The 26,347-nt window shown below is 40.2% G+C and overlaps 1 protein-coding gene across 8 annotated transcripts in view; it reads left to right on the top strand.

Moving 5' to 3' along the window:
• The window catches only part of STN1 (STN1 subunit of CST complex), a 45,860-nt gene that overhangs the window by 15,791 nt on the left and 3,722 nt on the right, over positions 1-26,347 (top strand). For 5 of the 8 annotated variants that reach the window (XM_042908886.1, XM_042908885.1, XM_042908887.1 and 2 more), the window contains exons 5-9: positions 3,133-3,306; positions 4,071-4,185; positions 7,897-8,071; positions 13,857-13,979; positions 17,287-17,359. In XM_042908886.1, the coding sequence (XP_042764820.1) occupies positions 3,133-3,306; positions 4,071-4,185; positions 7,897-8,071; positions 13,857-13,979; positions 17,287-17,359 (660 nt within the window). The remainder of the gene's footprint in view (positions 1-3,132; positions 3,307-4,070; positions 4,186-7,896; positions 8,072-13,856; positions 13,980-17,286; positions 17,360-26,347) is intronic. The other 3 variants (XM_042908889.1, XM_042908890.1, XM_042908891.1) reach the window with 3 other exon arrangements.

Raw genomic sequence — 26,347 nt, 5'->3', positions numbered from 1 at the left:
CACCATTTGGACTTAACTTTGGAGATAAGTTAAGAAAGCTTGGCCTTGATACTAGAATTTTAGAGGGGGTTTATCTTCCAGGATGGAATAGGCTTTTTAAAATGAAATTCTGTCAGGCTCCAGCCGTCTCATTACATTCACTAAATTACAGAGCGTGAGCCCTTTCAGAAATTCGGCTCACCATTGAAATGAACGCTGGGCCTCATTCTCAGACCAGCCGTTAGTCTGGTTATTTCAGCAGTGCTGCATGAAGCATTTGTTATCAAGTGTTTTAAATTCAGTCCAAGTAGAAGAGGGCTTGAGAAATAGGAACACAGATGGAATAACCTTTTAAAAAGTAATACTTGGGGTATTTTCTGAAGAAACCCAGTAAGCTAAGTAACATTAATGCTGATTGCGTCTAGATTCCTAGGTATTGGTTACTGGATACACAAAGTGCTCTGTGCTCTAGAGGTTGCCGTTTCCCTTGGTAGAGTCGATGTGTTACAAGAAAAGTAATGCCTTTGCTCTTTACAAAGCCACAGTTCTGTAAGTTGTATTAGATTAAAAAGCAGAAAATGTGATCACCAGGCTAAAAGAGAGATTTGTTCACTCATTATAGGACCGCTAATATATGACAGAGCTAAAATAAGACAACAGCAGGAAAGACATCAGCATTTAGCAAATGTTATTGGTTCAGATAGAGGAAAATATTTTCGAAAGAGGTAACTGCAACCCCTGTCTTTCAGCTTACGTGGCATAAGGAGATGAAGTTATATATTTATTGCGTGAACATGGGGGTGTATATGTTAAGCTCTCCTAAGTCCCTAGCTGTTAAAGCACCAAACACTATCATCAGTGACAATGGGATAGGCTAAAGATCTTTTCACGCCTTTATGTAGGAAAATAAAGTCAAATAAGCATAGAAAAGCAGTGGAATGGGGAGGGGTGGATATAATCAGCACACTGATAAAGCTTCCCCCCCAGTTTTTCAGAAGTTAACATAAAGTATACAAAAGACATGAATAATACATTGAATGTATAAGATGATTTCTGTACATAAAGAAATACAGAGAGTAGATCATCATATATATATATATATATATATATATATATATATATATATATATATAAAATAGCCTGTCTGGCAGTTTATTTTTTATTTTTAAAATTTTATTTATTTATTTATTTATTTATTTTTAAATATATGAAATTTATTGCCAGATTGGTTTCCATACAACACCCAGTGCTCGTCCCAAAAAGTCTGGCAGTTTAAAAGCAAAATGAAATATCATGGAACCATGTATTTTTTTAAGGTACTAAACGTCCAAACAAGTGAAGCCAGAATAGGAGCTACAAATGTGCTTGCGTGCTGGTGACACCTTGTAAAAAGAGAATGGTTTGTTTTTTTCTGGCAAACATTCTGACAATATGTAACGAACTTAACCTTGTTTTGACTTTCCTATCCAGTGATTCCCAGTAAGACGCCGAAGAAAACAATATAATTTTGTCTAGAGGGCTTAACTGTTCATTTTTACAAATAGTTGACATTTATAGAATATTTCCTGTGGATCTGAAATTGTGCTAAGCTCCTGATGGAAGGGTTAACTTAGATCATGTATAACAACTCTGTATATGAGGTGGACTCCATTGTTATCCCCATTTCATAGTTGAGGAAACTGAGGCACAGTGAGGTTAAGCAGCCTGCCCAAGGTCCCACAGCTAGTTAAGAAATGAACTGAGATTTCAGCCAGGTCTGTCTGACTCCATTACCCAAGTGTTGACCTCTAGGTCCCATCCAGTGCTAGCGATAAAAAAAAACAAAATAAAAAATTATACAAGGGAGGGGAGAATGAAATATTTAATGAGACTAAACGAACTGTGGCATATTAACATGACAGAATGCTTGATTATAATTTAAAATGCTAGAGTTGTGTGGATTCTGTGGATATGTGTGAATTTAAACTTATGCCAGGCAGAAAATGAGAACACAGAATTGTTCACACACACTAGCTGTAACTGGGAAATGTGAGTATACTTAGGAGAAGGCAGCAGAGAATAAAGAATAGCAGGAAGGCACTAGAGTCAGAGACTCCTGGAGTTAAAACTCCAGCTTGGTTGCTAACTAATTGTTTTACTTTGGGCAAGTTGCTTGACCTCTGTGGCTCTGTTTCCTCATCTATAAAATGGGGCTAATAGTAAATAGGTATAGTCTTGAGGATTAGATGTGCTAATCCATTGTAAAGTCCTTAGAATAGCACCTACAGTACCCAAATATTCATGGCTATGCTTATTATTTAACTCTTACAATTTGAAATTAAACTTAAGTGATAGAAAGTATTTAGAATTGAATGTGCATTGGGTTCTTTTCACCATGCAGTTGTATGAGAGAGAGAGACAGAGAGAGAGAGAGAGATTACCCCAGTTACCCAACAAAGATGAGAGGTAAGAGTGAGAGATTGGGGTGTTGAGCACCTAGGTGGGAAATCAGCCTGAGGCACATTTGCCTTCCCCATAAACAGAACTGCAAATGAAGACTCTTGGGCCTTCTTCCTTCCTTCTATGCCAGACTTGTCTTCCTGCACGCACACTTTAAATTTTTTTTTGATATTTATTTTTGAGGGGGGGTGGGTAGGGGCAGAGAGAAGAAAGAGAGACAGAATCCAAAGAAGACTCCAAGCTCCAAACTGTCAGCACAGAGCCCGACACATGGCTCAAATTCACAAATGGCAAGATCATGACCTGAGCCGAAGTCAGATGCTTCGGCTGAGGCACCCCAGTCTGCAAGCATGCTTTAAGGAGTTTAGAGCTGTTGCCACCAAGCCCGGCTGAACTCATACAGAATTCAGCTCAGGACCATGTAGAGCCCTTTGACTGCACTGGCGATGCGGGGGTAGGAGTGAGAACGGAGCCACGCCAGAACTCACCCACTTGGATTTATCAGGCCTTCTAGACTCCCTTCCTTCCACCCTACTTCTGAATAATTACAACTTATGCCTTCTATTCAGCAGAGGACTTCAGAAGGTTACGTAGATTTTGTGCGGTAGAGCAACTAATCAGAAATAGAATGAATAGATATGTTGGTCTTTCCCCAAAACTACCTCACAAATGTGGTGGAGTGATTGTGTAATGCATTTGTCTGTTTTCTTCTAGCCCTATTAACAACAGGTGGTCCAACTATAGGGGAGCTGAACTTAACCTCACAGCTTAAGAAGCTGCAAGAGACCATTGAGCAGAGAACAAAGATAGAAATTGGGGACATTATCCAAATCAGAGGTTATATCCACACATACAGAGAAGAACGAGAAATTCGTGTCACTACTTATTGTAAGCTCAAGTAATTTCTGCCACATTGGTTGTTATTCTGGGTGTGTGTCCAGTAAACTGTGGGTTAGCTACTAAACTCTGGATTAGCTAAAAGTCAAACTCCTAAAAAGTTCAGATTAAAAAATGTAACTCTGGGAAATTATATTTCATAACATGCTTTCTTTACAAAAGCAGCATTTCTTAACTTTATTTTGAAGAGAGATAACTACAAATTGGGGAAGAAAATAAATGATTTATTATATATATCTGGCAAATTTATTTGGGTAACATAATAAAGTACTTTGAAGTTCTAAGTGTCAATCCATTTAGGGCAGAGTGTTCATATTCCTTAAAATGATGGAGATTTCTGAAACACCATTGAGTCCATTAACTTTGAAGGAAAACAGCTGATGAGAAATATGATCGTCCCACGTCCTCTAAGAGATACCCTTTGCAGTGCTCTGGTTGATTTTGGTTTGGAAATCCCAAGGCTAGCCCCTGTTGTCTGCCATTGAAACAGATGAGTGAAAAAGCAAACATACTTTCCCTGGTTCTAGTCTGCTCCTGGCCAAGCCTGGGCCAGGAGCCTGGCCAAGCCTGGGATGCTTAGTGCATTGCATACCCTCTCGAAGGATAAGGGGGAATCGTTTAGTGCATCTAGAATGTATGCTCCCTGGGCACACATAGGGAAGGAGATCCCCTGGGCACCTAGCAACAATTTGGACTTGGGAAAGACCTGATCTCATTATAATTTCTCTGGCATATTTTCCCCCATGGCTTGTTAGATAAAGTGGATGATCCAGTGTGCAACATACAAATTGCAAGGATGCTTGAGCTGCCCAGTATCTACAGGAAAGTTTATGACCAGCCTTTCCAGAGCCCAGCCCTAGAGCAAGAAAGGTAAGCTGTGGCCTTTCACTGCTAGAGATGTGACAATGGCAATGAGGCCAAGCAGTGGGACCCCAGATGCTGGGGTGGGTCTGGGTTCAAATCCTGAACCATCTGCTTACTCACTGAGGGTCTCTGGGCAAGTCTGCTTACTCGCCATATGCCTTAATTTTCGTATCTGCAAAGTGAAGATAATAATAGTACACATATTCTAAGGTGGTTGTGAGAAAATGTATGTGTAATCAGAGTCCCAGAAGGAGGACAGGGAGCAGAGAAAATGTATTTGAAGAAATAATTGATGAGGTTTTTCCAAGTATGCAGAAAACTATAAAGCTCAATGAGCGCCAAGGTAGGAAACCTAAAGAAAGCTGCAATGAAACATCACAATCCGAACACTACACTGTGGGGACGCCTGGGTGGCTCAGTCGGTTGAGCATCCGACTTCAGCTCCGGTCATGATCTCACGGTTCGTGAGTTCGAGCCCCGTGTCAGGCTCTATGCTGACAGCTCGGAGCCTGGAGCATGCTTCAGATTCTCTGTCTCCCCCTCGCTCTGCCCCTCCCCCACTCACATTCTGTCTCTCTCTCAAAAATAAATAAACATTAAAAAAAAATTTTTAAAAAGAATACTGTGGCACATTATAACAAAAAGCTATAAAAAAATGAAACCCATCATTCCAACCAGGGATGATTTTACTCTTTTGTGCAGGGGTGAAAAAGAGCCAGGAGGAGCAAGGATATATTCATACCCATTAGTGTGTGCATCCAAGAACCCTGAGGGGAGCCAGAAAACTAGGAACAGTGGCCGCCTAAGGGTGGGAACTGAAACAGGATAAAAAGGAGACTTTCACTGTGTACCCTTTAATTTTTTTCATGCGTATATATTACATTTAAAAAACCCTTACATAAAAAAAAAAAAAAACAAAACTGGGCACCTTAGTGGCTCAGTTGGTTAAATGTCCATCTGACTCTTGGTTTCAGCTCTGGTTGTGATCTGACGGTTCATGAATTCGAGTCTCGTGTCAGGCTCTGCATTGGCAGCATGGAGCCTGCTTGGGATTCTCTCTCTCTCTCTCTCTCTCTCTCTCTCTCTCCCTCCCTCTCCCTCTCCCTCTCTCCTTCCCTCCCTCCCTCCCCCTCCCCCCTTCCTCTCTCTTGCCCCACCCTCACTTGTGATCTCTCTCAAAATAAATAAATAAAACTTTAAAAAAAAAAACAACCCAAACTGCAGACCCATAAAAAGTAAAAAGTGAAAGTTTCCTCATTTTCCTGTCTGCCGCAGTACCATTGTCCGGAGGTTACCGCTGTGCATAGGTTGATGTGTATCCTTTTAAACTTTCTTCTTATGTGCATATACAAGCATGAATATTCACTCATATATTTTATGGGTTCTCATTTGCTTTTTTATAAAAATGGGATTGTACCTGTATTATATATGCTATTTGGCAGATTGACATTTTTTTTTCAAAATCTCATGAATATCATAGTTCCTGTAGTCCTGCCTGATCCTTTTAAACAACCACACAGTGCTCACTGCATGAATTGCCCTTTATGTCAAAAACAAGCATTATTATTGAATAGACCAATTACCAGTAACAAATTTGAATCAATAATCAAAAACTCCCAACAAACAGAAGTGTATGACCAGATGGATTCACAGGTGAATTCTACCAAACATTTAAGAAAGCGTTAATACCTGTTCTCCTCAAACTATGCCAGAGAACAGAAGAGGAAGGAAAGCTTCCAAATATATCCTATGAGGCCAGCATTACTCTGACACCAAAACCAGACACACTACAAAAAACTACTGGCCTGTATCTGTGATGAACATACATACAACAATCCTCAACAAAATATTAGCAAACTCAGGGCGCTTGAATGGTTCAGTCACTTAAGCAAGCATCTGATTCTTGATTTTGGCTCAGGTCATGATCTCATGGTTTATGAGTTCAAGCCCCACATTGGGCTCCACACTGACAGTGCAGAGCCTTCTTGAGATTCTCTCTCTCCCTCTCTCTCTGCCCCTCACCTGCTTGCTTGCTCTCTCTCTCAAAAATAAATAAATGAACTTAAAAAAAACTAACAAACTGCACTTAACAGTACATTAAAAGGATCATTCGACCATGATCATGTGGGATTTATTCTGGAAATGCAAGGATAGTTTAATATTCACAAGTCAATCAACATGACCACATCAACAAAGGATAAAAATCACATAATCATCTCATTAGAGGTAGAAAAAGCATTCGGCAAAATTCAACATCCATTCATGATAAAAACTCTCAACAACACTTTGAGAGGGAACATAGCATAGTAAAGTAAAAAACCCACAGCTAACATCATGCTTATTGGTGGAAAATAGAGTTTCTCCTCTAACATCAGGAACAGGAACAAAGAAGTCCACTGTTGCCACATTTATTCAACATAGTATGAAAAGTTCTAGCCACAGCAGTCAAACAAGAAAAAAAAAAAAAAGGCATCCAAATTGGTATGGTAAGGAAAAAGTTAAACTGTCACTATTTGCAGATGACATGATACTATACATAGAAAATTTTAAAGATTCCACCAAAACAAATTATTAGAACTGATAAATGAATTCAGTAAAGTTGCAGTATGCACAGTTAATACACAGAAATTGGTTGTATTTTTATACACTAATAACAAAGTAGCAGAAAGAAAAATTAAGAAAACAATTCCATTTTCAATTGCACCAAAAAGAATAAAATACCTAGGAATAAACTTAACCAAGGAGGTGAAAGACCTGTACTCTGGAAACTATAAAACTTTGATGAAAGAAATTGAAGATGAAACAAATGAAAAGATATTCCATGCTCATGGATTGGAAGAATTAATACTGTTAATAATGTCTCTACTACCCAAAGCAATCTACAGATTCAACACATTCCCTATAAAAATGCTAACAGCATTTTTCAAAGAACACATAATCTTAGAATTTGTACTGAACCACAAAAGACCCCAAGTAGCCAAAGCAACATTGAGAAAAAAAGAGCAAAGCTTAAGGTAACGCAATCCCAGATTCCCAGTTACACTACAAAGCTGTAGTAATCAAAAGAGTATGATACTGACACAAAAATAGACACATAGATCAATGAAACAGAATAAAGAGCCCAGGAATAAATCCATGTTTATATCCTCAATTAATCTATAACAAAGGAGGCAAGAATATACAATGGGGAAGAGTTTAAAAATAAAAAAATTAAAAATAGACATACCATATGAGCCAGTAATTCCACTATTGGCTATTTACCCAAAGAAAAGAAAAACACTAATTAAAAAAGACATAAGCACTCCTGTGTTTATGGCAGCATTATTTATATTAGCCAAGATATGAAAGCAACCTAAGTGTCCTTCACAGGGGGGATGGACAAAATGGGTGAAGAAAAGTAGGAGATACAGGCTTTGGGTTATGGAAGAAGTCACGAAGATAAAAGATACAGCATAGGGAATATAGTCAGTGGTATTGTAATAGCATTTATGGGGACAGATGGTAGCCACACTTGTGAATGTAGCATAGTATAGACTTGGTCATTGCTATGTTGTACACCTTAAATTCATATAGCATCTTGGTCAGCTATACTTCAATCAACCACTAAAACAAACATCTGTATAACGTTGCATTTCCTCGCTGGGTTTCTATTTTATGCACACCAAAAAGAAACAAAGGTGATAGTTCTCTGCAAGGCTTTTAAAAACTTTCCCCTAGCAGCAATCCAGGTGGTCTGGACCTTGCCAATCTCACATGTTTGCTGAGTGAAAAAGCCAAAGAATTCCTCGTGGAGAACAAAGTACAAACCTTTTACCAGCAGGAATTGGAAACTGTGGAATCTCTGCTGTCCCTGGCCAGGCAGCCTGTGACTCACAGCTCTTGCTCTGAGCAGGTAAGTGCAGCATGCCCATGTGAGAATTCAAGTCCCCTGTCCCATGTCTGCAGCTGAAGGGTGTGGGGGAACATGACTGAGGCATTAAGACTCAGAGGGTAGGGGAGCACTTACCGTCTGGGTGGCTCAGTCAGTTAAGCGTCCAACTCTTGATTTCAGCTCATGGCATGATCTCAAGGTTCATGGGTTTGAGCCCCAGGTTGGCTCTGCACTGACAATGTGGGGCCTGCTTGGGATTCTCTCTCCCACTCTCTCTCTGCCCCTCCCCTACTCACATGTGTGCATGTGCTCTCTCTCTCTCGCTCTCTCTCTCTCTCTCGCTCTCTCTCTCTCTCTCGCTCTTTCTCTCTCAAAATAAATAAAGTTAAAAAAAAAAGATTCATGGGGTAAATGCAGAGAACAGAGGTTATGGTTCTATTCAATGTTTCTTTTTTTTTTAATTTTTTAAAAATTTTTATTTGTTTTTGAGAGAGACAGAGACAGAATTTGAGTGGGTTAGGGGCAGAGAGAGAGGGAGACACAGAAGCAGGTTCCAGGCTCTGAGCTGTCAGCACAGAGCCCGACGCGGGGCTTGAACTCACGAGCTGTGATATCGTGACCTGAGCCGAAGTCAGACGCTCAACTGACTGACCCACCCAGGCGCCCCTATTCAGTGTTTCTGTTCTGGAACAGAACAGAACTTGAAATGAGAATATGCACCTGCCCTTTTACCCTCCTCACTTAATCTCAGTCAACTTAATCTTTAGGTAGGAAAAAACAAAAAGTCTAAGGTTCATAGTACTTAGATCTTTGTATTCACTGAGATGGATTTAATCTAAGCAGGAGGCAAATGAGGGGGAAATAAATGAGAAGAGGTAATTATCTTTCCAAGATTATTTATTGATCAGCAGGATGATTCTCGAACTGAACAAAGGTTTTTAATGGCTTGTTCTCTCTTCATCAAAACAAGGTTAACCTGTCATGTTTTGAGAGTTTGAATAAAGACCCAAGTTGTATTCAGTCTAGTTTATAAGTAAAAATTTCTAGGAACATGCCAGAAATTTCCTACTCCTCCAGGAAAGAGCTGTCCCTTTTTTTTCAGGTGAACTTAAGTTGTTTGGTGTTTACTTATTCACTTGGAATTGCTATTACTTGAAACTTTTGTTTTAGGCTCCCTTTCATTGGAATTCTTAGGTTTTTTATTGTTGTAACACAATTTATATTTACTTATTTTATTGATTTTACCAGGAAATGTCACCTTCTTGTCTTCCCTATTTGTTCTGATAGCCACCTACTTCCTTACTATGTTATCACCCTGTTTTCATACCTCAGGATCTCACTGGTATTTATTTGTGCACCTGCCTATTCCTCGGCCAGAATTTAAATTCTGTAAGTGTGGAGGTCTTGCCTGTCTTGTTCTTTGCTCTCTAGAACCATAGCCTAGAATAGGGCTGCCATAAAGTAAGTTCTTTGTTTTTATTTAATTTTTTTAAAGTTTATTTATTTTGAGAGAGAGAGCACGAGCAGGGTAGGGGCAGAGAGAGAGAGAGAGAGAGAGAGAGGAGAGAAAGAAACCTAAGCAGGCTCCACACTGTCAGCGCAGAGCCTGATGTGGGACTCAAACTCACAAACCATGAGACCTGAGCCAAAATCAAGAGTTGGATGCTTTACCTAGACTGAGCCACCCAGGTGTCCTATAAAGTAAGTTCTTAATAATCATGTGTTGGTTGAAGGAAAGAATAGTTTTTTAAAAATTTAAATGGTCCCTGGAGCGCCTGGTGTCTCAGTTAGTTGAGCGTCTGACTCATGATTTGGGCTCAGGTCATGATCCCAGGGTCATAGGATCAAGCCCCATGTTGGGCTCCGTGCTGAGTGTGGAGCCTGCTTAAGATTCTTTCTCGCTCTCCTTCTGCCCCTCTCTCCCCTGCTCAGGCGCTCTCTCTCTCTCTCAAATAAATTTTTAAAAAAATTTAAATAGTCCCTGAAAGTATCTAGTTAAAAGTAAGTTTCCTTCCCATCCTCCCTCCTACCCCCTTTCTCCAGGGATAAGTATCATTACTAGTTTCATGAATATTCTTCCAGTGACAGTCTGTGTATTTGTTAACTAGAAGTAGTTATATCCCCTTTTTTGTACACAACTGGTGGCATGCTAAACACTAATCTGTACCTAGCTTTCCATGTCTAGCATGTCTTACAGATCCTTTCCTAGCCATATATATAGATTTGCCGCTATAATAATCTTTTGTTACATGTACCATAATTCATTTAACCATTCTCTCCATTTCTGGCATGGAAGTTTTCCGATCTTTTGCCATCCCAACAGGGCTGCCTTGAATAGCTCTGATAGGTAACATAAGTTATTCCTCGTGATTCTGGTGGAACAGATAACAGGTCCTCATCTTGACCTCCGAGGCATGACCACTGCTTCTCAGTTTCGTTCGTGAACCTAATTATCTCTTCCTGGCACCAGGCTGTGTGCCCGGTGACCCACAATTTCATTCGCAGAGATGAGGTATTGTGTTTCAGGAAACACCCAGGTGGAGAGGGTCGTGACTGGCCACTTTGTTCTGTGTCACTGTTGCTTCTAAGCAGTTGGGGCTGTCCAGCTGTCTGCAGACAGCAAGATTAACCTTCTTCCCATTTGGTCATTTAGAGGAGGCTCCCTGCCAAGTCAGCCTCCTAGCACTTTTGACTACTCTGTCGGCATGTTCTGAAGGAAACTTTGAAGCCGAGCAAAGACCACATTCTTCCCATGAACCCACTCTTCTGTAGAGAGACTTGAGGATTCTCTGAGGGCTCCTCCATTCAAAACAACCGTGGGGAACTTTTGGCATGATATCTTTTTGAAAATGCTTAGAGCAGAAACTTGTGTCTGCCCAGTCATGTATGTTGAAAAAGAAATGAATGTGGCACTTTGTTTTGTCTTTGCAAACTATTTTTCCATCAATTATGAATTATTCCTTCACATGACTCTGGGGAGGTCAGTGTCATTAAATTGAATTCTGTTTAAGAGAGCCTGGGAGACTAAGGATGCTTTACAGTGATGGTGAAACCCTAGATCCTTCAGCACTTTTCTCTTGTCATACAGATGAAAGCTTCACAAAAAAATCATTGTGATAGTGTTATAGCTTAGAGGCAAGGGAAGAGTGGGTTTCAATGTTTTCCCCCTTTCTTTTTTTCCATAGTGGCCCTTCGTAGCAAATCTAGAAACATGATAAGCAGACCTTGCAAAACCATTGTTTCTCTGACAGCTGGATAAATGTGGTTTGTTTGGGAATGAGGACTCTATATATATTTCAGAGATCCACCCAGTTCCTGACCTGGGGCTGGGAGAAGCCTGCTAAGTCTCAGCACGGTCAACCAGTCACTGTTTTTGTCTCTGTGCAGTTTCGGTTTCCTGAATCAGATGAGCCCTGTCATTGCTCTTTGGAAAAAGACAAGAAAGACACAAATCCCAGGCCAGGCAAAGCTGCTGGCCAGAAGAGATGATTGGAGGCCTTACCCTTGAGACTGTGACTTTATAACCAGTAGGGAGATATGTCTTGAGGTCAGCCGAGGCAAATGTTTTTGGAAAGGAAGCTTCGCATATTGTTTATATTTACAGAGAGCCTTTTCTGTTGGGTCCTCCTCCTTCACAGCTGAAACTGTGCTTTTAATCTCACGGTGCTAGCACATGTCTTCCTGCTGCCTGAGCTTACTGAAATCTGGGAGGAGGAACCGAGCTTTCTGTGTGGGCTGGGGATAACCAGGAGTCCTTTTTAATGATGGCAGTAACCATGTAACAATCATTTTTAGTTTCCAGTTTATTTCTATCTTGATAAGAGACGTAATAAACTCGACCCTTAGGGTCCTTATAGTAAATTGACTGAAGAAGATGAATTTCCTTAGAATTATGAAGATTGAGCAGTTGTAGAAGTTTTGTGGGAGAGTCTGTTTTGGGTTGACGGTGCTTCCCCTAAGTAAGGGCACTCAGCTTTGCCTGAAGCCCCCCCCCCAACCCCCACCGCCCCTGAATTAAAAGATGTATGGCTGAGAATTGCTAGGTAAGATGTTTATTCTAACAGATTGATTTTCTGCCCGTGGGAGTCATCACATAGCTGTTGGCCTTATTCTGCCTTCAGAGAATGGGTGCTGTTGTAACCTGGAATGTTTGTTAACTTTTTAGGCCCTAATATTCTAATGATCAGGTGCTCTAGCTTGTTGAATATTAATTAAGAATGTTAGACTGTCCTCTTCAGCCCAGGGGAGCATATCTGTGTACCATCACTAGGATCCTTTAGATTAAAACAGTGCCTCTTTAGAAGGCCTCTTCTAGAAAGAGAGTGTTTCTTTAGGGATGCAGTTATGAATGCTCGAGGCCGTTGGGGGTTTCTTTCCTTTCCAGTCACTTGGAGGAAATGTCATCAGCAAATCACAAGCACGTTCTCTCTTTAGCATCTGTGGGAACTGCCGCAGATAGCCTTCACGAGCATTCTTCTTAAGAGGTAGGGCTTTGCCTTTAAACACTTTTGTAGAAGCTTTGCCTTGTGTCTTTGGTGGTCTCATCTTTTAAATATCTTGGCAAATTTCTGTCACGTTAAAAATAGATCTGTACCTTGAAGAACAATTGTTCACCACTTAACTTTGTTTTAGGAATGGACTGAAGATCCCCAGTGGAATAGTAAAAGGGATACAGCCTCTATAATGGGGTATTTATTTCCCATTCATTACACAGATATCTTATTAGTTATCTGTTGTGTGCCAGGGAGGAGGTGGCCAAGTTGAAATAAAGTCCCTGACTCGGTAAGCTTGCAGTCTAGTTAGGCATGGTGGGACACAGTTGAAGGCCTAGCTTCCTTGGAAATAAGACATAGGATGAACCTGGTAATTTGTCTGGGTAAACCCGTATCTTAGAGAAGAGGAGAAATGTTGAAATTGAGGAGATAGAAAACTGACAACAGCCGAGGTTCCTTCCATGTGGTCTAGAACCCCCTCTGCCTTCAGCCCCATGGACCCGCCTTTGACAGACAGGTCTCCACATAGCTATTTGCCTCTCTTTAGAATTAAGTTGGAGGGGCACCTGGGTGGCTTGGTTGAGCACCCAATTTTGGCTCAGGTCATGATCTCAGGATTCCTGAGTTCAGGCCTCACATCGAGCTCGCTGCTGTCAGCACAGAACCTGCTTTGGATCCTCTGTCTCCTCTCTCTGCCCCTGCCCTGCTTGCACTCTCTCAAAAATAAAATAAAAATTAAAAAAAATAAACATTAAATAGACTACTTAATACTTTTTATATCCTGGAATCCCCAACTTATTTTAATATGTGTAAAATTCCCTGAAGTCCTTAGGAAGAGATTACATATAGCCATAATTTTAATGAAAAAACTGACCTAATATGTATATAATGCTTTGGATCTGAATTAAAAAAATAAAATCAGAGATTATCTTTTTGTTTAGGAAACAGTTCTATCAAAACCCACATGGGAATAGAAGTAATTTTAAATGTTCAAGACATATAAACCACATACTTAAATTTAAGTATTATCTTTTTGATTTTCCATTTCATATTGTAGAATTAAATTAAAAAAAACCAAACAAACCCACAACCAAAGTATGGAACAGTTATCAAGCATGATCCTGCCTGAGCAAACTTCCCAGGCCTCCTTAAATGTCACCATCCTGCTAGGCCACATACCTGGATCTTTTTGACTCAGCAGATTAAAAGCCTGTTGGGTGAATCCATAAACCAGCTGGTCCAGGGAGTTACTCTTAGATGCTGTAAGATGGGACTTACCTCTTTTCTTCTTTTTCTTTTTCTTCTTCCTACAGGTGGATGTTAAGAATGAAACCACTTCCAAGGCAATTCATAGTATATTTAAGAATGCTATACAGCTGCTGCAGGAAAAAGGATTTGTTTTCCAGAAAGATGATGGTTTTGATAACCTATACTATGTAAGAGACTTGCAACTTTTTTTCCTTCCTACCTTCAATCACAACTGTATTCATTCCTTAAGAATACCTAGAATTCCTATTTACTGTTTTTAAAAATCATTAAGGAGGTATGTTAAATGAGGAGCAAAAGTCAGCCTCATCTAAGGTGCCATTTGTCCTTGTAGACACTTGTCTGTGCATTTACACATGTACATCTATAGATGCTTCTGTGCCTTTTTTTGTGATTATCCTATGGATCAGACTCCTCAGCATTAACACTGTTTGGGCCAGATGGTTCTTTGCTGTAGGTGGCTTTCCTTTGCACTGTAGGATGTTTGACAGCATCCTGGCCTTCATTCCCTAGAGAGCAGTAGCAGCCCACTCCCCCCACCAGGTATGACAACTTAAAACATCACAGGACATCACCAGGGGTCCCCTGGAACAGTTGAGAACCACTGCTCTAAATAATGCCTGGCAGGGAGCCTGGGTGGCTCACTCTGTTAAGCATCTGACTCTTGGTTTCAGCTCAGGTCATGATCTCACAGTTTCATGAGTTCAAGCCCCACATCAAGCTCTGCGCTGGCAGCATGGAGCCTGCTGGGGATTCTCTCTCCCTCTCTCTCTGCCCCTTCACCACTTGCACTGTCTCTCTCAAAATAAATAAATAAAAACTTTAAATAAATGAATAAGTATTTCCTGGCAAGTTTTGGGGGTACCAAAATAGCACACCACAGGTATCTTTCCATGTTAGTACTTCTCAATTTTTTTGACCTTGCGTGGTATTCCATATTCTGGGTACTTGCCATACACTTTTAGCCACTTCTTTCTGATGGACATTTATGTTGATTCTAACTTTTGTTCTCACAGATAGTGTTGCTGTTGCTATTTTTGCATAACTCTCTTTGTGAATTCATGTAAGCATTTTGGTAAGATTCGCTCTTAAAGAGGAATTGCTGGAGCAAAGGGCAAGTACCTTAAGCATTTGGTCAACACAGTCTGATTGGCCTGCTAGAAGGCTCTACTAATTGACATTCCCATCAGGGGTACAAGCGCTTGCTTGCCTCATAACCTCCAGAGTTAAAGGTTCACCTCTCACTGCCTGCCTTTAATAATTGAAGGAGCCAAGCTTTCAGTAAAAACAGGCTTTCTCATGACTGTTGCTCGTAGTGTAGATGTGGCTTCAGTCATGAGCAATTCTAGAGGCAGTTCAAAATTGTGAGGCCTCCTAGAAGTCTCTGTATTTACAGACGTGATTCTTGAGGGGAAGCTTTCCTTAATAGGACATTTTCATGATGTTGATTTACTCTAGTTATTTCCCCACTTTAGAGAGCTTTTTTTTTTTTTTAATTAAGATACGTTTTATTTAAAAAAAATTTTTTTTTAAGTTTATTCATTTATTTCCAGAGGGAAAGAGAGAGAGAATGCAAGCAAGGGGGAAGGGCAGAGAGAGGGAGAGAGAGAATCCCAAGCAGGTTTGCACTGTCAACGCAGAGCCCCCTGAGGGGCTCAATCTCACAAACTGTGAGATTATAACCTGAGCCGAAATCAAGAGTCGGACACTTAACCGACTGAGCCACCCAGGCGCCCCAGTTAAGATATATTTAAATACTATTTGAGCAACTTAAAAAAAATTTTTTTTGTAAGTAATTTCTACCATCCAGGGTAAGGCTTGAACTCACAACCCTGAGATCAAGAGTCGTATGCTCTATCAACTGAGCCAGACAGGTGCCCCTGAGTAACCTTTGAAAAGGGTATTCTGATCTTTGTAAGGTGGGTGCAGACCACCTCCTCCTGGCATGGAAAGGCCTAGTAGGGTTGGAGAATCCCATGCTAGGCAGCTCACCTCAACATGCCTCCCCCCACATCCCATCCCCTCCTCCCCCTCCCCCGGGAGGCTCCAGAGTTGGCCTTCTGTGTCTGTAGAAAGCAGCTACAGGACTACAGGCAGCAGGCCAGGACAGAGGTGTGGCAGGGCTAGGGCACTTCCTCCTGTGAATCAGTGTGAACTGGAATGGGGTGATCAAGCAATAATGGCTCTTTTCCTCAGCAGAACCATCCGCCTTCTCTGACTTCACTCCTCCCCTTCCACCTCCTCGCCTGTCCTAGAGGTTTCTGTTTTCCTGAGGGCCTTGCCTCAGGGAAATAGTTATCACTGTGATGTAGATATTTCTGTTTGTTTGGTAGTTTCCTGCTTTCAACAGCTCTCACCCCCATTACCTTATTTGCTCTTCACAATAACCTTGTGAGTCAAGGGAAGGCAGGCGTTGTCAGTATCCCCATTCATTCTAAAATCTGGTCGTTCTAAAATCTGATCATTTTGTAAGTCTAGTTAGACAATTCCTCATACATGTATGTATTTGCATGATTTTTTTGTTTATTCCTTTCTTCCTCTTTTCCTTCCTTCCTCTTTCTCTCTCTTTTTTTTTTTTTTCTTTTTGGTTTTTAGGTTTACTATGGAAGGAAGATGAAACCCATTTGGTTACTGCTTCCCTCTTACTTGAGCTGGTTGAGAAAGGAGCGTCGTTATTTTTGCCTTTAAGACAGAGTGTTTCAAGGGATGGGCTAGATTTACTCTCTTGCTAGCCTTTCCTTACGGTTTTAATTTCATCTGTTTTCCTTTGTGGTTGGGAGTAAGAAGAAAATTAATGAGACAGGAGACTTGTGTCATGCCCGCAGGAAGGAGTCCGGGTTGGAGATCAGACTTTGATCACTTGTGTCTCTCTTTCAATATAAAAACAAGTGAGAAACATCAAGAATGTGTTAACAAATATTTGGGAAGAAAATTGCTCCTTAAAAGTGTAGAATTTCAGGGGCGCCTGGGTGGCTCAGTCGGTTGAGTGTCCGACTTCGGCTCAGGTCATGATCTCACTGTTTGTGGGTTTGAGCCCTACGTCAGGCTCTGTGCTGACAGCTCAGGGCCTGGAGCCAGCTTTGGATTCTGTGTCTCCCTCTCTCTCTGCCCCTCCCCCACTCATCCTCGCGCGCTCGCGCTCTCTCTCTCTCTCTCTCTCTGAGTCTCTCTCAAAAATAAACATTAAAAAAAAGTGTAGAATTTCAGGTTTTCTTGACATCATGGCCCCAGTAAACTACCTTCCAAGGGAGTATGCCTCTGCACCAACTACAGAGCCGTGAGCTGCTTAGGGACAGAGCTGGTTTCATAATAGGCCAATTATCAAAAACCACATTGTTGGTTTTTGGTGTAGGGATGGGATTATTTTGTGATTATTAGGAAATTTTTAGAAACTATCCTAAAAACTAATCTGGTAATCGAGATGACACAGCTGCTTTATTGCTTAAGAATGCTTTCTCTCCTGGTTTTCCTGTTTAGGTAACCAGAGAGGACAAAGAACTGCACAGAAAAATACACCATATCATTCAAGAAGACTGTCAGAAACCAAATCGTAAGTGGGGTAATATACATGTATGTGGTGCCCTGATGTCCTGGAGGGGGTTGTTCCCTCCCAGAGAGCACCTGGGATAGAGAGTCAGGAAACCTGGGGCTTTCCCCAGTAGTGACTTCGAAGTATGACTGGTCAAGACACTTGCCCTCTCTGAGCCTCAGTCTCTTCTTTTATAAAGTGAGTGTTAGACTCGCACAGTTGTTCTGACCTTTGCTGCTCATAAGACTCAACCATAGAGTTTTTTATTGTCATTTTTATTTTTATTATTATATTTAAAAGATTCCATTTATACTTTTTTTTTCAAGTTTCTTTCTTTATTTTGAGAGAGAGACGGGGAGCATGCACACAAGTGGGAGAGGGGCAGAGAGAGAGGGAGGGAGAGAATCCCAAGCAGGCTCTGCTCTGTCAGCACAGAGCCCGACTCGGAGCTCCATCCCACGAACCTCAAGATGATGACCTGAGCCAAAATCAAGAGTTGGACGCTTAACTGGCTGAGCCAGCCAGGCGCCCCAACCATGGAACTTTTTTAAACAGAAAGTGCTTGGGTCCCAGCTCTGGGATTCTGATTCATTAGGGGGTGGGACAGGAGCTGGACAGGTGAGCATCTCAGGTGACTCCAGTACAGTGAGGTAAGCCACTGGGCTAGGAGTTTTTGACCTTCTATGTCTTATTCTCTCTAATTTGTCTTATTTCTTATCCTACCTTGTCTTCGGAGTGAGACCGTTTCCTCTCTTCTAACACAAAGACTTTCAGTTTTAGGAGCATGATTCGAGACATTATAGTTTATGAACACTAATTCAGTCATCTTGGAACCTGATAATTTGCAGAAGAAAATGGCTTAGAATAAAGTTGGTTTTAGTGGAGTTAGGTCAACCCCTAGTGGTTAGAAACTCAAACTGTAGATAGTCTGACAACAGATATTACCACTTTCACACTAGTTAGAGAAGAAAGCACTAGTCCTATCTTTAAATCCTGTATAAACTGATCAGACTTCAAGATGACTTTTCAAAGTCTGTCTTTTGCAAACATATACTAATAACGAATATTGGCATCTGTGAACAAATGAGGCTGGCAGAGAAGGGGGAAAGACTTGTTAATGACCGCAGGTCTCCTCAGCCTGCCCTCTTTCTGTCCAGAGAAACCCACCCCCAGCCCTTTCAGCCCCTAAATCCCCAGGGCCTGGCCCTACTCCAGGCTGAGTCAGCGGGTGGAGCTGGACCAGGTCTCCAGTCCTGGTGTTTGTGGTATGCAGCCCTGTTTAGCCTTTAAGAACCTATGATGTCAGATCCCAGAATGGTGTGACAACAGATCTTAAAATAAACTGAAAGCAGTCTATTATTTTAATGCAAGGTTTCTGGCCGATGTTTACATCATTCAGAGCAACAAGGACGAGTATCCTTGAGTTGGGGGAAAACCTATCTGTCCACACTTTAGGGAGCTTTGAAGAGCAGTGAAATGTGGAGTTCCTCAACCATGAAGAGATGAGAGGCCCCTCCCCAGATAACCTTCCTGCACTGATCCTCATCCTAGGCTACCTGGCCAGATTCCTGTTTTGGTCTGCACTAGGAACAGGATGGATTGAAATAATCCCCGTGCCTGGTGAAGCAAATGACAGGAATTCACACTTCATTTCTTAGGAGAACCAAACTGCCTAGTGACCTGAGACTCTGTAAAAGTGGCAGGTTTTACGTTCCCTTCTCACCCACAGACCAGCTACTGCCTTGGTGAGTGTGTGCATCAAGGTGGAAATCCTGTGACACTCAGTCTGTGAATGGGAGCCTCGAAGCTATAAGCCAGTCCCCAGAACTAGGAAACTCCCAGGAGCTGAACTCCTGGGAGTTACTCCCAGGAGTAACTGAGAATGCCAGCAAAAATACCTCGTGGGGACTATCTTGCAGCCTGCTATGATTACCCCTTTACATAGAAAATATATATAGATTCTGAATAATAATGTATGGACATGGTAAGAAGTCAAACAGTGCAAAGTACACACAGGAAAGTCAGACTCCCTCCAAACACTGAGCCCCAAGATTTACGTTCCCAAGTCCAAATGCAGTGGTTGTTACTAGTTTCAGGCATATTGTTCTAGAGATGTTGCAAACACTGACGGACACATTTGTACAGTTTCTTTAAAAAAAAACAAAAACAACACAAAAGTTAGCATATGATGCTGTGTGTTCCGCACCCTGTATCTTAAATCTAACCTTGGCTTCTAGAGTTCATTCAGCAACAGCACATTTAACAGTGCCTCAGTCTTTTAAATAGTTGCACAGTATCCCATTATACATATAGATAGATCTTCAAACACTTAATCATTCCTACTGGGCCTTTAGTGTTTCTTACCTTTTGTACAAACTACAGCATTTGTTCCTTATCACGATGGTTGGTAGGATATAAAATCTTTAGTCATTTATGAGTATTTCAGTAATGGATAAACTTACAATAAGAAAGGGGCTATAAACATGAAGCCTGGTTTTGGTCCCTAAAGCACTGATACTGGGCTTGTCTAAAGACAGGCAGCATGGCAAAGTTGTGAAAAGCTGGGCTCTGGAGCTTGCCCAGAGTTTGAATCCCAGCTCTACCACTTTGTAGCTGTGTAACCTTCGGTAAATCTGTGCCTCAGTTTCCTTTTTTTTTTTTTAAATTAAATACGGTTGAGCTACAACACTAATATTATATTAGTTTCAGGTATATGACCTAGTGATTTGACATTTATACACATTACGAAATGATCACCACGATGTCTGGTTACCATCTGACACCATATGAAGTTATTGAAATGTTAAAATATAAAGTTATTAAAATATCATTTAATATTAAAATATTAAAATTTAATATTAATATTAAATATTAAAATTTAATATTAAAATATTAAAATATAGTCCTAACTTACTCTATATTTTATAACTGTAAGTTTGTACCTCTTAACCCCCTTCACCTATTTCATCCATCCCCTCACTCGCCTCCGCTCTGGCAATCACCAGTTGTTCACCATATTTACGAGTCTGTTTCTGTTTTGTTTGTCCCTTTGTTTTGGTTTTTAGATTCCACATGTAAGTGAAACCATATGGTATTTGTCTTTCTCTATTTGACTTACTTCACTTAGCATAATACCCCCTAAGTCTATTCATGTTGTCGCAAATGGCAAGATCTCATTCTTTTTTATAGCTGAGTCATGTTCCATTGTATATATACACCACGTCTTCCTTATCCATTCATCCATCAGTGGACACTCAGGTTGCTTCCATATCTTGGCTATTGTAAATAATGCTGCAGGGGTGCCTGGGTGGCTCAGGTGGTTGTGTCCGAATTCCGCTCAGGTCATGTTCTCATGGTTTGTGAGTTCAAGCCGTGCATTGGACTCTGTGCTGACAGCTCAGAGCCTGGAGCCTACTTCAGATTCTGTGTCTCCCTCTGCCTCTGCCTTCCCTGGCTCGTGCTGTGTGTGTGTCTCTCTCTCTCAAAAATACGTAAACATTTTAAAAAATTAATGAAATAAAAAAAAATAATGCTGGAATGAATATGGTGCTGCATATATCGTATTTTCATTTTCCTCGGATAAATACCCAGAAATGGAATTGCTGGATCATACGGTATTTCTGTGTTTAATATTTTGACCCCCATACTGTTTTCCACAGTGGTTGCACCAATTTACATTCCCACAAACAGTGCATGAGGGTTCCCTTTTCTCCACATCCTCGCCAGTACTTGTTATTTCCTGGCTTTTTGATTCTGGCCATTCTAACGATAGCTCATTGTGGGTTTGATTTGCCTTTCCTGATGATTAGTGACTTGAGCATCTTTTCCTGGTCTTTTGGCCATCCACGTGTCTTCTTTGTAAAAATGTATATTCAGGTCTTCTTTTTAAATCATATTTACTTTCTGATGTTGAGTTGTATGAATTCTTTATGTATTTTTAATGTTAACCGTTTATAGATATATCATTTGGAAATGATATATATATATATCACTGATGATATATATGTATATCAGTGATATATTTCCCATTCAGCAGGTTGCCTTTTTGTTTTTTGATGGTCCCCTCTCTGTGCAAAGGCTTTTTAAAAGTTCAGTGTAGCCCCAACTGTTTATTTTTGCTTTTGTTTCCCTTGCTTGAGGAGACACATCCAAAAAAAATATTGCTAAGGCTGATATCCAAAAGTTTACAGCCTGTGTTTTCTTTTAGAAGTTTTATGGTTTCAGGGCTTACATTTGGGTCTTTAATCCATTATGAGTTTATTTTTGTGTGTAGTGTAAGAAAGTAGCCCAGTTTCATTCTTTTGCACGTAGCTGTCCGGTTTTCCCAGCACCATTTGTTGGAGAGATGGTCTTTTCCCCACTGTATATTCTTGCCTTTTTTATCATAGATTAAAAGGTACTGTCTACAAATGGGCTTATCTCTGGGCAGTCTATTCTGTTCCGTTAATATGTACCTGGTTTCGTACTACTACCATACTGTTTCGATTACTACAGCCTTGTAGTATAGTTTGAAATCTGAGGGCATGATCCCTCCAGCTTTGTTCTTTCTCAAGATTGCTTTGGCTGTTTTGGGGGTCTTTTGTGGTTCTGTATAGATTTTAGTATTACTTGTTCTAGTTCTTTAAAAAACGCTATTGATATTTTGATAAGGATTGCATTGAATCTGTATTTTGCTTTGGATACTATAGACATTTTAGCAATATTAATTCTTCAAATCCATGAGCATAGAATATCTTTCCATCTATTTGTGTTATCTTCAGTTTGTTTCATCAGTGTCTTATAGTTTTTAGAGTACAGATCTTTTACACTCTTTGGTTAAGTTTATTCTTAGGTATTTAATTCTTTTTGATGCAGTTATAAATGGGATTGTTTTCTTGATTTCTCTTTCTGATAGTTCATTTCCAGTGTGTAGAAATGCATCCAATTTCTGTGTATTAATTTTGTGTCTTGCAACTTTACTGAATTCATTTATTAGTTCTAATGGTTTTGGGGTGAGTCTTTAGGGTTTTCTATATATAGTATCATGTCATCTGCAAATCATGACAGTTTTATTTCTTTCTTGCCATTTTCGATGTCTTTTATGTCATTTTCTTTTCTGATTACTGTGTCTTGGACTTCCAGTGCTATGTTGACAAAACTTTGCCTCACTTTCTTTCTATGCAAAATAGGGATAATAATAAGTATCCTCATGATGGGTTGTTTTGAAGATTAAGTAAATTACTGTTTTATGAAACTGTTAGGAAGGTGGTGGAATAGGAAGCACCAGCAATCTGTCTCTTCACTTAGACAACAATTGCACCTGTCTGATGTAACTGTTTTGGAACTCTGGAGTCTATTGAAGGCTTACAACTTCCAGGAGAAGGCTTGGAGAATAAATTGGGGATAACATCAGTCAATTTTCAGCTGTTAGTCAGTACCATTTCCCCCAGCCATATGGCAGGCACCTGTGTACATGATCTTGGAATAGCTTGCACAGAGTTTGCAGGAGCCTAGGTGGGCAAAAAGGAACAGGTCCTCCAAATATCAGGGATCTGTGCTGTTTGCTGATTGTTGCTTCTGATCACAGAGTTGCAGACAAATGCAATTTGTTGCATTGTTGCACTTCCTCTTCCTCCCATTGTTGCAAGCCCTTCCCCCAAAAGCTGAAGTGACTTCCGAAGCACTTAAAGGGCTGGTGCCTTCCCCTCCCCCTCTTCACTTTTCTTTTTTCCCCTTTTGGGAGCCAGAAAAGAAAGACTAGGGCATTAAAAAGCAACTGCATATATGGGAAAAATCAGAAAGTGATTATACATGCCCAGGGAAAGATACAGGCTCAGAAAAAGACCTGAGACGACCTTAAGTTTATACCTGAGGCTGATCCTTGGCATAGAGACAGCCTATAATTTTAAAAAATAACGAAAAACGGGGGTGCCTGGCTGGCTCAGTCAGAGGAGAGTGTGACTCTTGATCCCAGGGTTGGGTGTTTGCACCCCACATTGGGTGTAGAGATTATTTAAAAATAAAATCTTTTGGGGCACCTGGGTGGCTCAGTCGGTTAAGCGGCCGACTTCGGCTCAGGTCATGATCTCACAGTCCATGAGTTTGAGCCCCGCGTCGGGCTCTGTGCTGACAGCTCAGAGCCGGGAGCCTGTTTCAGATTCTGTGTCTCCCTCTCTCTCTGCCCCTCCCCTGTTCATGCTCTGTCTCTCTCTGTCTCAAAAATAAATAAACATTAAAAAAATTTTTTTAAATAAAATCTTTTAAAAACTTAAAATTAAAAATAAATAAATAGCAAGACCCAGCAAATCCTAGGAGAAGGGGGAGAATCTGCCCTCCAGAGTTACCACATTATTGAATTCAGATGTCCAGTTTTCAACTAAAAATCACAAGGCATACACAAAAAAATAGGAAAATATAGCCCATTCAAAAGAAAAAAATAATCAACAGAAACTGTCCCTGAAAAAGCCATGATGGCAGATATGCTAGAGAAAAATTTAAAACAACTGGCCTAAAGATGTTCAAGGAACTAAAGAGAGAGATGGAGAAGGTCAAGAAAATGGTTGATAAACAAGATGGAAATCTAAGTAAGGAAATAGAAAACCTAGGAAGAAACCAGAAAGAAATTCTGGAGCTAGAAAGTACAATAACTGAAATGAAGACTTCACTATAGAGATTCAAAAGCAGAAGGAAGAGTCAACAAACTTGGAGTTAAAGAAAAGAGAGCAGAGCTTGAGAGACTTTCGGGACACCATCGAGTAGGCCAACATGTATTGTGGGAGTCCCAGAAGGAGAAGAGAGAGAATATTTGAAGAAATAGTGGCTGAAAACATCCTTAATTTGATGAAAGACATACATACAAACATCCAAGAAGCTCAGTGAACTCCCAAGTAAGATGAACTCAGAGAGACCCACACCAAAACATATCATAATCAAACTTTTGAAAGGCAAAGACAAATAGAGAATCTTGAAAGCAGCAAGAGAGAAGCAGCTTGTCACAGGGGCTCATCAGTAATATTTTCAGATTTCTTATCAGAAACTTTGGAGGCCAGAAGGTAGTGGGTTGATACATTCAAAGTTCTAAATGGAAAGTAAAAAAAAAAAGGTCAGTCAAGCAAAACTGTCCTTCAAAAGTGAGGGAGAAATTAAGACATTCTAAGATAAACAAAAGTCTTTGTTACCACTAGACCTGCTCTACAAGAAATGCTCAAGGGCATCTGACAGGGTGAAATGAAAGGACACTAGACAGTAACTCAAAGCCATATGGAGAAGTATCTCAATAAAGGTAAATACGTGGGCAGTTATAAAAGCTAGTATTATTGTAACAGTGGTTTATAACTTCACTTTTTGATTTCTGTATGATTTAAGAGGCTAATACATTGTTAAAAACAATGATTAGTCTACTTACCTTCTTGTAACTTTGGTTTTTAATTCCTCATTTTGTTTTCTATACAATTTAAGAGACTAATGAATTTAGAAGAATACTTAGTTTATGTTTTTGGCCACATAGTACATAGAGATGTGATTTTGTGACAAAAACTAAAACAAAGGCAGGGATAGAGCTGCAAAGGAGCAGAATTTTTCTGTGTTGAAGTTAAATTGGAATAAATTCAAATTAGGATGCAAAATGTAATCCCCATGGTAACCGTGAAGAAAATAGCTATAGAATATGGACAAAAGGAAATGAGAAAGGAATTTATTAAACTTTTTGTTCAAAAAAATCACCAAACTTTTTGTTCAAAAAAGTCACCTCGGGACGCCTGGGTGGCTCAGCTGGTTAAGCATCCAACTCTTGGTTTAGGCTCAAGTCATGATCTTGCGGTTCATGAGTTCAAGACCCACATTGAACTCTGCGCTGATGGTACAGAGCCTGCTTGGGATTGTGACTCTCCCTCTCTCTCTATCCGTATCCTGCTCATGCTCTCTCTCTCTCCAAATAAATAAATAAACATTAAAAATTTTTAAAAATCAGCTAAATACAAAAGAATTCAGTAATGCAGGAAATGAAGGACAAAAAGCTATAAGGCATTTAGAAAACAAATAGCAAAATGACAAAAGTAAGTCCTCCCCCCACCCACCAGCAGGACAGTAGTTTAAACCTAAATGGATTTAACTTTCCACTCAAAAGACAGATTGGCGGAATGGATTTAAAAACAAAACCATGATCCAACTGTATGCTGTCTACAAGAGACTCATTTTAGATCCAAAAACACAAATGGATTGAAAAGGCTGTGGGGCACCTGGGTGGCTCAGTGGGTTAAGCGTCCGATTTTGGCTCAGGTCATGATCTCACAGTTTGGGGGTTTGAGTCCTGTATCAGGCTCTTTGCTAACAACTCAGAGCCTGGAGCCTGCTTTTGATTCCGTGTCTCCCTCTCTTTCTCTCTCTCTCCCTCCCCTACTCATGCTTTGTCTGTCTCTGTCTTTCAAAAATTAATGTTGAAAAAAAAAATGAAAGGCTGGAAAAAGATATCCTATGCAAATAAAAGTAATCAACAGAGAGCAGGGATGGCTGTACTAACATCAAAACCAAGAAGTTTACAAGAGGCAAAGAAGGACATTATATATTATTAAAAGGTTCAGTACAGCAAGAAGATACATCAATTATAAACATTTATGTATCTAATGACAGGCCATCAAAATATATTGAGCAAAGTTGATTAAATTGAAAGGAGAAATAAACAGTTCTACAATAATAGTTGGAGACTTCAGTACCCTCCTCTTAATAATGGATAGAACAAGCAGGATAAGTAAGGAAAAAGAGGACCTAAACACCACAAGAAATCAAATATATCTAATAGACATACACAAAGCACCCTATCCAACAATAGAGTAGACATTCTTCTCAAGTGTACATGGGACATTTTCCACAATAGACCATATGTTAGGCCACTAGTTAAGTCTCAGTAGATTTTATTTTATTTTATTTTATTTTATTTTATTTTATTTTATTTTTTTAAATTTTTTTTTAACGTTTATTTATTTTTGAGACAGAGAGAGACAGCGCATGAACGGGGGAGGGTCAGAGAGAGGG

The sequence above is a fragment of the Panthera leo genome, chromosome D2 (genome assembly GCF_018350215.1).
Source record: "Panthera leo isolate Ple1 chromosome D2, P.leo_Ple1_pat1.1, whole genome shotgun sequence".
In the NCBI taxonomy this organism is placed as follows: Eukaryota; Metazoa; Chordata; class Mammalia; order Carnivora; family Felidae; genus Panthera; species Panthera leo.
This window is presented reverse-complemented; position numbering and strand designations above follow the sequence as displayed.